Source organism: Lepidochelys olivacea (genome assembly GCF_965140295.1).
Source record: "Lepidochelys olivacea isolate rLepOli2 genome assembly, chromosome: 2".
Lineage (NCBI taxonomy): Eukaryota > Metazoa > Chordata > Testudines > Cheloniidae > Lepidochelys > Lepidochelys olivacea.
In genome coordinates this window covers 218715423-218730574 of record NC_140412.1, presented here as the reverse complement: position 1 = coordinate 218730574, position 15152 = coordinate 218715423, and the positions used below count along the sequence as shown (strand labels likewise).

Here is a 15152-nt window from a genome sequence, read left to right as displayed (position 1 = left end):
CTCTTTTTGTGGAGTACCACTTCAATACACTTCTGAGGAGTCTGTTTGTCTCTGTTGCCCTCAGGACTCTGAACCGTCAAATGAAGTGGTCTCAGAGGCCCCAGGTAATGTGGTACCCTCCACTTCAAGAAGCATCTCTGAAGAGCTGGTAGTGGTGGCACAGAGACATCCAGAAGAGGTAGGACATTCTGTGTCTATTTATTCCTAAATTTATGTTGGGTATTTTGGTTTTCCTGCAATTTTTCATGCCTGGTCTTATTTTACTTATAGCAAACCCTTCGTTAAACCTAGAGGTCTGGCTGACCCTTCCACACTGTGTCCCTGGCACCTAAGACCTAATGCGTGCTGCAATGCCTAGGGCCTCAACCAATGCTCTCCATTAGCTAAGCCCATTCTGTCTACTGTTAACTGAGACTCTCATAATGAATGACTAGGCTTTCCAGGAATACTTGAAAATATTTTGCTCATTCCTTATTTCTCATATACTCATGACAGCAAGAATTCCTTCAAACCCTGGGGAAGTCAGAAGAAATGGACTCTGATTATTAGAGGATTTTTGTTTATGAAAAGCTATTGCCAAACTTCTCAGAAGTAAACTTGGCTAGGTTATGTTGGCCATGATCTGAAGGGAACTTCCCCCTCATTTGTAAGGAAAGGACTCTTGACAAAGAATTGACTATCTGTTTTAGCCTTCATTAAGAACACCTTGCTGGCACCAGATACTAGGTCCATGGTTGAGTGAACCTTCAGCACCTCTAAAAGGACAGCCTCAAAGTCCACACTACAGGTCCCAGCTTGTGACTAAACTCCATAATGTGGCTCATTCTGTCTCTGAACCTATTTCATGGGTACCCTTCCATAACAGGGGAGATAGGCTTTCTGCAAATTTCGAAGTCCTGACCCTCTCCTATAGTGGGAAACATCTTTTTAGGCGATGACTGTTTCCAATTTCAAAATGTCTTATTGAAATTGGGGTACCACCTCAGCCCCTGAGGAGAAGTCTTAATTTTCTACTTCCCCAGAGCCCCGAAGAGTTTTAGATATTCCTTTCTTTACTATAGACCTGTCAGGAAACATTATCAAATGAAGTGGTCATTATATTGAAACCATATATATGCTGAGTTCTTCTGGCTACAGTGCTCCTCATAAAGAAGGACATAGAATTTTTGCCATTCAGTATCAATGGAAATATGGTTCCTCTAATGTTGGGCCCTTTCTTTAGTCTCCTGGTGCTATTTTTAGAGCTATTTTAATATATTCTGGAACATCATGCTCTCCCCTGATAGTCTTGTCACTATATCCAGCAAAAAAGAACAGAGTCCTTTACCACAGGACATTCAGTGATTATTACCATTCCGTCTGAAGTGAGATCACCAGTTTACCCATTTATTCTGTGGAAATACCATTACTTTTAGATCTTGAAATGATGGTCAGTTTATCCCACCTAAGTGGTCCCATCCCCCAGGACAATATAATACAGATTATTACTAATAATTCTGTATAATGCGCTGAATAGCAAGTAGCTTGGTCTATTAATATTCATAAATTCTGGCTCCTAATTTCTGGCTTTGCCAGTTTGCTGCAGTGATTGGCACTGATTCTGGCACAGTTTCTGGATGTTTCTCTGGCACTTATCTCCAATGGAGAGGTCAAGATTAAAAGTACATGTCATGAGATTAGCGGCGGATGGGAGGGGAAAGATGGGTTTCAGAGAAAGGAGTGAATGATGACAGATAGAGGAAGAGGAAAAAAGAATAAGAAGGGAAAGATGGATAATTATATGAATTTTGTCCTTGAAAAAGTCTGAAATTTTTGGGAGGAGAACCCTAGCCAGTTCAAGGAGGAGGATGGAAGACAGAGAAGTGATGTTAAGGCTTTAGAACTAATTGAGGGTGATATTGTTTAGCCAGCTGAACAAGGGAAGGACAAACATATAGGCAGTCTGTGAGGGAATAAGACTGTCTTCAAAGATGCTCACTATAGCATAAGCAAGACTAGCGAGAGGTGAGACAGGGAGAGAGTTAGGGTTGGGTTTACAGGGGACTTTGAGTGTTAGAGGAGAGGAATGTTAGTATCTTACCTAATTCCGAGCCCACACCAGGATATAATTGGTGTAAGTTGTACATTGGTAACTCATTGTAAATGCAAATTAATGTGACTTACACATGGAAGGCCTCGTTTCTAACTGGAAACATGTCTGAGAGGCACTGCTTTATCTTACACCTTCATTAACAATCCTTTCAGTTGACTTTTCTCACTACAACACTGTCAATGTGTAAATTACACCAGCTAATATTGGGAGTGACATATACCATTTTATCAAGGAATAATTTATACCATATTTTATGTCCCATCCGAACGTGGCCCATGAAGTGCTGATAGGAAGACAGTTGTTAGGTAAAAAAACATGTAATCACCCAAAGAGATATAAATAGGAGAGGGAAATAGAAAAGTCAGAATGTTAAATAGACTGAAGGGTTCAAAAGTGTGGCATTAACAGGAGCAGGAGGAGAGCAAGTGAGAAATAATGAAGATGGTGATCAAAAAGAGGGATGTCAGAATTGAGGGAGGCAGGAGGAAAACAGTTCATGGTGAGTACAAACTGTGAAACATCCTAGCCTAAAAGTTCCAGATCAGTTTCTATAAACTAGAATTTTTATCTGCCAATGATGTCTTTGTCTCAGATACACCAATCTGAATCCAATATTCTTGGGAATTATCTGTAATTTGTTGCTAATTCTAATATTTGTTCATAGTGTGTGTGTGTTGAACTATCAGAGTAGTTTTTTGTTGGTTTTGTTCTTGTTAACAGAATTCACAGCAAAATTCCTAGTTTCCCTTTCTCTCTGATTGCTAAAAGAGCTTCACCCTGGGTGAATAGAATGACAAGGTGGGATCTGCTCCTGTTCTACCCTTCTTCCCTCATGATCTTTATTATACTTGTCTTGTTTCAAATTATATTGTAATCTCTTTGTGGTAGTGACCATGTCCACATATATGTTTACAGTGCATAGATAATAAAGAGCTCTGAACCTTATTTAGGGCTTGGGACACTACCACAACACAAATAATCATAAAAAGTTAATAACATCTTTGCAGTTTGGTGTTTTTGCCTTACTTGTGTGACATTAGGGACTAAGGCAGTTACTGTAGATTAGAGTACATGGGATGCAGAAACATGGTAGTTAAAAATAATTGTTTTACAATATCATGCTTTAAGTTAGATATCTTGTTTCTGTAGTTTCAACACTTATGCTTTTCTGAATAAAAGCTAAAATTTGTAGTTGGTTTATAATGCTGTTGTACTCACAACATCCATATCACTCACAAAATCCATACTAAACACATAAGGACGTTTTCTGCTTTATTATAATGAAGAGCTGCTGGAGTTAAGGTTATATAGCAGTTTCCATCATAACACCAGACTTTATTTTCACTCACCTGTAACTTGCTGAACATGCTCATGCTTATTCTGCATGACAGCTTTCTTTTTTCTTTTAAGGTTGGAGCAATTATAGTTCAGCTGCTTTTATGTGAGGAAAGTGAGGAAATGGCACTTTTCTCATTTTATATATAGTGACTGGCCTACAGTCCACATGGCTGAAGGTTAAAAGATGAAATTTGGGATGGAAATGGTTCTTTTTGAGGAGGAATGCCTTTCATTGTTTCAAGGAAAACCAGTTTGGATTCAACAGATCCTGCAATCTGATCTGCAGGGGTAGACCTTTGCACCCAGGTGGAGCCGAGTTGACTTCAGCAGGATTTTATGCAGGAAGATCCAGCTGCAGAATTAGTTCATATCTTTATAATTCATGTAGTAACCATGCACAGTACAATTTTTTACTAAATCCACAAAATGCACACCTTAGGATGGCTATATTATGCATGCAAGTATGCCTAACCTAGCTGCACACTAAATTCAATAGTCTACTGAATTACACCAGACTCACTGGAGCAGGGCTATTTTCCAAATGTTTAACAGAAATTTAGGCCAAAATATACTTTTTTTATAAAAAAGAATTCTTGCAGCCTGATTTTGAATAGTCCTTGAGCTGATATACCTGACATTTTAAAGTTTGGTTGACATGGAAATAACCTTTCCCTAGTCTTAGCCCAGAAGAAATTGGTTTTCATTTCACTGTCTTGAGTTTGAAAATCAGGTTTTGCTCAGTATATTTTTTGCAAAACTCATTAGGAGTGATGGCAGTAGTTGCATGGGTAGCTAAATTTACTTCAGAGTAAACTGGCTAGTCACTTATGGCTGAGGTATTTAGGTACTGTTTGATTATGTTCTGTTGTTTGAGAAAAAGTATGTGATAGTGTAATTAAATACAGTACTTTAATGTGTACACAAGAGGGGAAGAATTTATGTGTGCAACCCTAACTTCAGCATTGCTGAATCATCATTCTAGAGAATTGCGAATAATATTTGCTTTCCATAAAATTATATTCTGGTGTGTGTTATCTTTCATGGAGTTATTGCAATGATGGTGCTTATTAGAGGAATTTTATCAACCTAATCACTTCAAACTTCACTTGGTACACTCTGTTTTTAATAAGCTGCTGAATAAGAAGAAAAGCCTGTCTTTGTCTGTTGGTTCCTTTAAACCCAGACCCCAGAAAAATCACATTGAAATATCTCATTTTTTAATTGAAGGTAAAATAGAAACAAATGAGGTATGTTTAATAGCTTCTTTTGACAATCCTAAAGCAAATCAGTTTATCACATTGTACTACTGTGGGCCCAGAGGCTTACAGAGAGCTCTTCTTTCTGCATGTATGTGTTAGGAAAGCAATACCGATTCAGATAAAATGCCATGCTAGGCTTTTCCTTTTATTCAACCACCAGAATATTATGAGTTCATGGCATTTAGCTCTGATGCAAAAAGTATGTTTTTGAGCCTCTAGGTAAAATGTAGAATGATGATATTGTAGCATGCAAGCATGCATATAGCCTTTGTATCTGATTTGCTTTCTGACTGCAGTGCTAAAACTACCAAAACTGTACAAAGCCTCAAGATACTGAACTAAGAAAAGAGGAAAATACATGCCCATTAATCTGTTTCTGAACTATTAGGCATTCATTGCTCACAGCATATCTGGATAGAGTGTAGCCTTTTTCCATCAGTAATTCACTGCTGTAGTATAGTGCTCTGTTTTATGGGGAAAGATGTGTTTTGTACTTAAGTCAACTGCTATTACTCATAAGTACTCTACATGTAGTTTGAAAGGATTATGGATGTTGGCAAGAGTCTTGCCAGCCATTAAAATAATTCCATTTGTTTTCTAAAGGCTAAAGGAGACGTCTACATTATTTCAAAGATGAGCAAAGAGAATCTCCCTTATTTTTATGACCACAAAAGGCAGCTGACGTTTTCTTTTGTTTTTCACTACTCTCCACCCCTTGATCTTTAAATAAAACATTGTTCTTCAAGTCTCATTGCCTCTTGGAGCTTCAGTAGATTCTAAAGCTTGCATTAAAAGAGCTTTCAAAAAACCCAAAACTGTAAATTTAACCAGCAGAGCCTCGAATCCAATCTTAATTTATTGTATAGGCTTTTTGCCTTTAAACAAAGTGAATTGTGACATGTTCATATTCACATTGAATTAAAAGGAATGCTCTGGCAAAATGTGTAGCAATGCTTTTCTGATACTTTCTCCATCCTCTAACCTCAGTAATATCAGAAAGACACTAAATAACTGTATAATTTTGATAAATATCTGATATATGCAGGTCAGAAAATAATTCAAGGGCCACCAGTAGATTATGAAGAATAAACAATGGGAAGGGGCAAAAGTAATTCATGCACACAAGGACATGCAAGAAAATGTTAAGCAACATACGCAGTACACTACCTTGACTCTTGCTCTTGTAAATGGACCAGATGTTTTCATTTTTTCTGACTTCAAAGATAATGCAATATTTTCCTTCTGTTCCCTGCAGCTGTCATCTTTAACACCTTTAAGAGAAGAATTATAGTAGACTGTTGCTGGTATTTCAACTATAAATATTTTGTTGTCTCTTAGATGAAGTTAATTGGAAACAAAATAGAGTTATCCACATAGCATGGCTTGGACTACCTATTTACCCTTGTACACTTGGGTTTTGTTGTTCTTTTATTTAAAGTGTTATTCTACTGTGAAGAGTGACTGTGAGGTTGCCTGGTGATTGTGATTGAGCCTCTCCATATATTACATTTGTTCAGTTTACAAATAGAGATGATTCTTTCTTAAACTGCCAACCCAGTAAACTTAACCTGGGTTCTGAAAGTCAAGTGAGGTTCTTTCCTTCTTAGTTTTCATCACTAGTAATAAAACTTCTGCACATTGTGTCCTCAGTTATATCTCTGTAAATACAGTGTTTTCTAATTACAAACCTTAGCCACCCTTATACAAATTCACTCCTGTGCAGAGGGCCTGTACAAAACCCGTGAACCACTTGTATTGAATTTCAGAGTGTCCGTTGTATGTGGCATAGCAAGAACAGTGATTTGTAGCAGCATAGAATTTAGAGCTGGAAAAGACATATAGATTATCCTGGTCATCTCCTGGGTAATGCAGGCTTGTTCTTTGCAGTACTTTTTCTAGGGTTTTATCTAGTTTAGTTTTAAAAGATTTAAGTGATGGCGGTTTTGCCACTTCCCTTTGGAGTCTTTTCCTCCACTTATATACTCCTGTCCAAATCATGCCCCATGGAACACTGCTATCTTTTTTTCTTTCTCTTCTTTGATGGCAAATGTATTTTAAAATTGTAATAAATTACCACACTATGATTGCTGTGCACTTAAACTATTTTCCTGAGTTTATACAAAAGTCAGATACATTCTAACGAGGTCTTAAAGCTGAAGTTTATTTGTCAGTTATTTGTGGTCTGGCTATTCAGGTGAGGGTGCAGGGTCCTACCAGCAGACCTGTGTTCCAAACTAATGCAGAGGTTATTTATCTATACAGATTACCTAGTATTCAAAAGGTGAAAATAAATCTGGTGTCTTATTTCTTTATTATAGGTTTTGTGGTAGTCTAATGACTTGGTTTCCCATTAATACTTTTCCATTTTCATAACAGAGGAAATTAGCAATAATTATATTTTATATCTGTTTACTTGGGTTTCTTGTTTATTTTAAGAAGAAGTGTTATCAGTAAAAAGGAGAAAGTGTTGCTTTTTGCGTGATGAAGTGATTGCGTCTGTCAGAATAAACAAGAATGCACATACACCTCTGAAAATTACTTAAGGCTTAAACATTTGATTTTACTGTTTGGCTTATTTTAAATACAGTTCTTCAGTTTCTTATTTTTTGTCTGATCTCAAATGGCAATGTTTTATATAATCTCTTAAATAACAAAAACATTAAGGCCACAAGGTGGCTGGAAATGTTGCCATATAATGTTGCTTTTTAAGTTAATTTATTATGTAGGTTTAAGTTGTAAATGGCCTTACAGAATTATAAAGCTAGGCCTTTTGAAAGAATATTATTACTTTAAAAAATGAATTACTCCTGTTTAAAATTTTCACAAATCCAAGACATTTGTCTTTATTTAACCTTTTCACAGTCTGTGCCCTTCTTTAAAATACACTCAGTCCTATTTAGTCTGTTACTTGGGAAGGTATTTAATACATGACTTGGCATCATTTGCATTATACAAGAAGATTAACTTTACAAGCTCAGCTATTAATCTGAGTAGCTCTACATATTGACCTATGAAAGAACATAATTAAGTTAGCTTAATTAAGTTAATTAATTGTCACACTCTGATGAACTTACTATTGAGAGGAAATTAAAGGCAAATAGAAATCAGCATTCCCCATTTTGAAATCATATTTTAAAGCATTTTACAAAGATACATTATATTTAGATGACGAAAGTATCTATTGTGTAATAACCAAAGTACAGGCAATTAAAAAATGTTAAAAGCTAAGAATCCCTAGAGTATTTAGACTCACTTCCCAAAGCACACAAAAATAGATCTTGAAAAATTAGTGCTAGAAGTTCAGAAAATAAGTTATTTTTCTGTACTCAGTTGTATTTAGAAATTAATGCAACCGTCTATATATTGACCACACTGAAAAGGATACCATATAAACTAGACTACAAGTGTTACAGCCTGATTCTAGATTTATTTGGGGAGAGTGAGAGAGAGAGAGGATAAACAGAACTCAAACTCAAATGTACAACGGTACGTGTCAGAACAGGAACATTTTTCTAATGCTTTAGAGGGAGGAAGAAGCAGGTTCCTAGTGTGTACCCCCTTAACTGCATATCTGTAAAGAGGAATGGCTGCAGGTACACTTGAAGGGAGTATAAAAGGTTGTAGTGGAAATTCAGTGTAAACATTCTACATGAGGAACATTTAAAAGCACATGCTATCAATCTTTGTACATATTTGGATGTACATTGTTGTCTCTTCAGAGAGCTTTCTATTCTAGCAGAAAAAATGGAGAAAGATATTAATGAATGCCACATTTATTGAGATTCATTCTGTGAGATTTACTGTTTTCACCAATTTTAATTAATTTGTGTATGTGTAATTAATATTTTTATTTTATATGCTTGTGTATAAGCAGTCTGGGTGAAGTCCTCAAAGGAGCCAGGATTTCATCCTAGAATCATAGAATCATAGAATATCAGGGTTGGAAGGGACCTCAGGAGGTCATCTAGTCCAACCCCCTGCTCAAACCAGGACAAATCCCCAACTAAATCATCCCAGCCAGGGCTTTGTCAAGCCTGACCTTAAAAATATCTAAGGAAGGATATGTATCCTGTATGTCTATTGTTAAAATAATCATTTTTACCCAAGTAAAGCAAATATTTTCCTGGAGGTTTTTGGTTGCCAACAGTTCTAGGTAATATTGAGGTGTCATATAGCTGTATTCATTGATTACACTATGCAAATATGGCATCATTGAAAACCAATGAAATTACAATCTGAAACCAAATTCATTTTAGAAATTAGTTATGCATCACTTTTATATGCAGAATATGACTATGAATAAGTAGAGAATTCACTCCTTCAAAGTAGAAAAGTATTTTTCTGTTCCTGAATACCTACTATTTCTGTTTCACTTGCAAATTCAACCTGATGTATTCTGAAAACTAGGTGGAGTCAAAAGAAACCCAGTTATGCCTGACTCAGAGAATCAGACTTATCGTATACTAGTTAATAAGTCTCAGTTTTATTCCTTTTCTCCCCTTTTAGACTATTGTCCACAAAAGCTTTATATTGTAACAAATTTTGATTTAAAATAAAAATGCTATTATGCTTTGTTTGCTGGCCCTTTAAAACAGACCTAGAACGCTTGGCTTCTAGTAATATTTCAACAAGAAAGCACTGTTTTATTTTCAGATTAAACCCCTTTAAAAAAATCACAAGAAATAAGATAAGGGTTTTTTGCCAGAGGAAGAGAATGGGAAATGAAATAGAAAATTAGAACTATTTAAACTCTTGAGTTGGAAAAATGGCAGCAACAATTATACTTTGGGGGTAGATTCTCAACTGCTATAAATTGTCATAACTATCTTGATTTCAGTGGAGCTATGACAGTTTACACCAGCTGAGGATCTCCCTCTAAATGTTTCAAGACTATTGTCACCATTGTCATTAGCAATTTGCATTCCTATGTGAAGTATATTCTTGAAATTGTATCTGGTTCCTGCCTTCTCAAACAAATGTATACCTTATTAGTCTAGCTTTTAAAAGAGTTTTGTTATTTCCCCGATTATCTGGCATGTTTGAATGAAAAGGTAAGCAATTACATTATTTGTTTATAGTATCACAATGTGGCTATTATATGGTATGAACAAATCCATGATCCTTTCTATAGGCAAAGTATAATCTCAGTATGTTTGTTTTTGTTTTTAATGTCACAGGTTGAAAATATAATTTGAATGCCTCTAAATCATTACAGGTGTCAAACAATGAAACTCAAGCATTATTGAAAGTTTCAATGTCATCTTTAAGTTAGTGGAGATAAGAAGAAGAGGTTAGTCTATAGTCATTAATAATGTAGGTTATATAGATTTCCCTCCCTTCCCCCCCTCTCCAGTTGTTCAGGGTTATCTCGAAACTGTAACATTGTCCTAATACTACCATAGTGCGGATCATCAAAAGAGAACGTGCATTTTAAAACACTGTAACTTTCAAGGACAATGTTCAACAGACAGTGAATGGTCTATAATACCAAAACATTGTAACACACTAGCATCACTGATATCTTTAAGTTTTGTTATGTTTTGTTTTAAGAACTGTATTTTCTGGTGCTTATGTTTTTGATATTCAAAAAAATATTGTAACTGTAAATAATTTAGCCTCAAAAATATTTTTTCTGGGGACTCTCAGATCCATTTCCACATATTTTCTCTCTCCCTCCTCCTCTCCCTCTTATAATCCACTTTAGGTACTAATCCCTGTTTTAAGTGAACACTTTTTATTTTAAGAGTATTTTTTTAAGTTATTACTCAACTGTTTAGTCTCTCAAAATTTCCTTTCCCCCTGTAATGCTAAGGAACTACATGTTTTTAATTTTATTTGGAAATTTAGAACATCATCATAATTGACTACAAGAAGACTTAGAAGGAATATGGTGAACAGTAATATTTTCAAATAAATTAGTTACTACGTATGCAATCCTGAGCTCCTTATTCAAGCAAAACCTTTGCTGATATCAGTCAAAATCACCACACTGTACTATAGATAATGGACTGCATGGAAAATGCTGTGTCCATACGAAACTGAAGCTGTGCTTTGGGATCAAGGCTAAATTGGAGCTAGGATTCAGAGTAGATGGTGCTCTGTTCTTGCAAACTGTCCTTGTAAGATTTCTACTATCCTTCCTGGAATCTTGTCAGACTACCTGTGCACACAGAATTCTCCCATCCTTATGCTGAAATGGTTTTCAAGTATATTTAAACTTCAACTGGATAACGGACCTCTTTCAACTTTGAATTCAACCAAAACTACGGAGATAGGTTCAAATCCAGGTCCTCTCCTCAAAAATTGAATGCATTTAGGTAATGGATTCGAATTTTAGCCCAGCTCTAGATTTGATTTATAGATATGACTATTTAAAAATTGTACATTGAGCATGTGCCACAGAAAATTTCCTTTAGTCTGCAGGGGTTAATACAGAGCTGGGCTTTGTGATACTTGGTTCCTGTCCCCTTGATGCTGAGCCTCTGTAAATATCAAGGGTAATCTAATTTTATAAATCTATTAATACTATTGATAGCTTGTTATACATTCATAGATAATAAGACCAGAAGGGGCCACTGTGATCATTTAGTCTGACTTCCTGCATAATACAGGCCATAGGATTTCCCTCATTTAATTTTTGTTTGAACTAGAGTATGTCTTTGTAGAAAAACAAACAATATTTATTTAAAATATTTCAGTGAAGGAGAATCTATCCTTCAGTGGTTAACTACCCTCACTGATAATAATTTGTTCCTTATTTCTAGTCTGAAGTTGTCTAGTTTCAACTTCCAGCCATTCAGTCTTGTAACAGCTTTGTCTGCTAGATTAAAGATCCTTCTATTATCACATTTCTCTTCCCCATGTAGGTACTTATAGATTGTGATCATGTCACCCTTTAACCTTCTCTTTGATGAGCTAAATAGATTGAACTCCTTGAGTCTGTCACTATAAGCCATGTTTTCCAATCCTGTATTCATTCTCGTGGCTCTTCTCTGAGCCATCTTCAATTTTTCAACATTGTTCTTGAACTGTGGACACCAGAACTTTGGGGAGAGGACACCAGATCAGTCTGTGGGGTTGTTGGTTGCTGCCACTGATGGCACAAAGGCCCCTGTCAGTCTTTCTTGACAGTCAACCACATGGTTCCTTGCAATGTGCAGCTAAACTGTCTCCTCTAATGTGCGTGACTACAGAAAGCGACATCTCCACAGCATGAGAGAGAGAGAGAAAGCAGTATCTAGAGAACTAAACACAGAGCTGAAATTGTTATTCTAATCCAGGTGTGCTATAAATTGCTTAGCATTTTTTCCCTTAGTTTATCCATCTGAACAAAGGGATAATACTTTACTTACCCTCATTATAAGGGTGTTGTGGCATTTGATTGTTCAGTATTGTTAGCAAGATGAAGAGTTGTGAACAATGGGGGCAGAGATGAAAAAGGGGGAAGCAAAAGGAAATAGAATATAGAACATGAGAAAGAGAAAGGAGCGGTAAAGTTTTTACTTTATTGTATTTAATATATAGATGGTCTTTTACTTTATTGTACTTTCCTGTCAGCCCTGTTTAATATCTGTAGGCTTAGGGGAAACACCTGAGAAGGCTGGGGATTGAAAGTTTTCCCTGATGGATTGAGGAACCTAAGATACCAATCTCTGCAAAATTTAGATGGTGTTAAAAAAAAAATGTTTCCTTGTGGTTGCGGGGAGAGAGCCCTCCAAATGGAAACAGAGCGTAAACTGATACAGTGTTGTCCCAGAGCTTGTAGACAATCGCAGAGTCTCTACTGTTTGTATTTTAGCCAGGTAGCAACAGAGTGAAAATACCTAGACTGAAAAACATGAGCATCGGCAAAGGCATTGAGTTATTCATGTAAAACGTGTGAAAAAGTTGCTGACAGAAGAATGGAATACTGGAGACCTCCTCTTACACACATACTTCCTTGCCCCCCACACTAAACCTTCCACCAATGAGAATTAGGAGGCTCTGAGACAGAGGCATAGTTCCTAGTGGAGTTCCTATCTATTCCCCCAGCATCTAAGCATACATCTACATTGCATTTCAAAACCATGGCAGCAAGTCCCAGATTCTGGGTCTGCAGTCTCAGGCTCGAGCTACGGTGCTAAAAACAGCTGTGTAGACATTCAGACTCATGTTCTGAAGCCTGTAACTTCCCCTCAGAGCCAGAGCTCGAGCTGCAGCCCAAACTCGAATGTCTACACAACGTGTCTGTAGGCCCTGGCTTGGAGATTCACTGCTCCGGTTTTTCAAACAGAGTGTAGACATACTGTAAGAAGCTCCTATTTAGGTAAAAGAGAGCAATTATGAGCAATTTGGCGAAGGAGTCCTATCTTCCTTTGTGTTTGTACAGTGTGGACCCCAGCTGGGCTGGATCTTAGAATCTTTTAACACTACTGTAATGCAAATATTTAATAATCTAAAGGTCATGTGAACTTAAAATGCTTTCACATTCTGGCTAGCTAAAGGGTAATATAAAAGATGGAACCCCTCCATGCCCATGCAGCGTTGGTTGCAGGAGAACACCCAGTACAAAACCCCTCATGTGAAGGATCAAGCCCTTTTTTTTCCTGTTCTCATACACACACACACCTTTTTACTATTCTGTTAAAACATAGACAAAAAACTAGCATACTAATGTTAAGGTTGAGATTTCAACCACTCAGAAGCCAGGAAATTTCAAAAATTAATATTCCAGTGACATATTGCATATACATAGTGTTTTCTATTTCTTTAGCTGTTAAATTTAATCATTAATGAATTATAGTTTTGTATTTTTTTGTATAATATGAAATATGGCAAATTTGCAAGGTACCCCAATTAATTTTGCCAGACAGTCTTAACTTTGGAATTTCCACATTGTTTTTGATAAATCTCAACATTGTGTTAATGTTAATTTATTTTCTTTTAATTTAAAACATCATTTTGATTTGAATTTCATGTGAAAGGTTGATTCTTCAGTAAGTCATGAAGTTCTTACTGCATTAATTATCAGCTATATTATAATATATTTTCCACATGGTAAACTTATAAATGCTACTAGAGCTGTGGATTTAAATTTTTATTTTTAATTTCAATATTTGTATTATGATTGCACCTAGATTTCACAATCGTGTTCAAGTACTGTATAAACACACAACAAAAAGACAATTCTTGCCTCAGAGAGCTAATGATCAGATTTGTGGATTCTACAAACTTAAAACTTTTTTGCAATTTGCATTACTCCTTCTTCTTGCTGCATGTTTTATAACTATATAGCTATAATGGCTTCTGCTTATGTCCTGGAGGGAAGGAAATTGATGTGATTTTTTTTTCCGTAGTAGGCAACTTCCCTCCCCCCATCTTTCTCCTGTAGAAAAATTAACTATAGTAAAATTATACCTAAAATAGAGAAATACACATATGCACACATTCTGGAAAGTTTGGCTGAGATGATGGTCTGGAATCGGTAATGGTCACTGTAAATATTTGGATATTGTATAATAGTACATTAGAAATAAAAACATCATTAGGGAAGGTGAATAAATCACTTGCTGAAACAAATGGGTTCCATGTCTAATTAACCAGTGAATCTAAACCTAGAAAAGTATTGTGTGTAAAAGTTAAATAAGTAGAAGATTGTTCAAATAAACCTTTTTCCAGTTTTCAGAGTAGCAGCCGTGTTAGTCTGTATCCGCAAAAAGAAAAGGAGTACTTGTGGCACCTTAGAGACTAACAAATTTATTTGAGCATAAGCTTTCATGAGAAGTGAGCTGTAGCTCACGAAAGCTTATGCTTAAATAAATTTGTTAGTCTCTAAGGTGCCACAAGTACTCCTTTTCTTTTTCCAGTGTTAAAGTTCCTCATTAACAGATGACATTGTTGTCAAATCATGGCAAAAGTCTGCATCAAGCAGTTCTATCCTCCATATGGTTGAAGTAAATAAAATCAGAAATTATTGGGCTTAAACACATAACATCCCAGTGTGATCAAATTACTTCCTTTTTATTTACTGAGTAACCTTAGGTATCCTCAAATTAAAAACTGGCAAATGTTTCATGCCCTTTGCTGTTCTAACATTGACATATATAACAATTCATCATCCCATAATGGATCATTTTTATCAGAGTCCTATGTCTCTTCTGTATACATGGAATAAATATTTATGTTTTCTCATTTTTCTGAACTAGAAGATACAGATAGAATAGGTTTGAAGTGTCAGCTATAATTCATTGCCCGCAAAGTAAGGCCTTATACTGATACTGTGTGGCAGGAAAAAAAAAAAAACCTAACTAAATCATTTCAGCAGCAAGCTTATAACCAAGATAACATCAGTATTTTCCTTCTCGAAAATATATCTACCATAAATTAAAGGAGGTCTTCAGTATTTTATTAAAATGCATGTGACAAGTTTAACCCCATCTTCATCAGAAGCCTGTGTATGATTAAGAAAACCCTGTAGTGTTTAA

General features: G+C 35.9%; 1 protein-coding gene across 2 annotated transcripts in view; it reads left to right on the top strand.

Moving 5' to 3' along the window:
- The window catches only part of PHF14 (PHD finger protein 14), a 299910-nt gene that overhangs the window by 259342 nt on the left and 25416 nt on the right, over positions 1-15152 (top strand). The window contains exon 18 of one of the 2 annotated variants that reach the window (XM_084620027.1): positions 65-178. The exons of the other annotated variant lie outside the window; for it this stretch is intronic. Within the exon in view, the coding sequence (XP_084476153.1) occupies positions 65-178 (114 nt within the window). The remainder of the gene's footprint in view (positions 1-64; positions 179-15152) is intronic. 2 annotated transcript variants of the gene reach the window in all.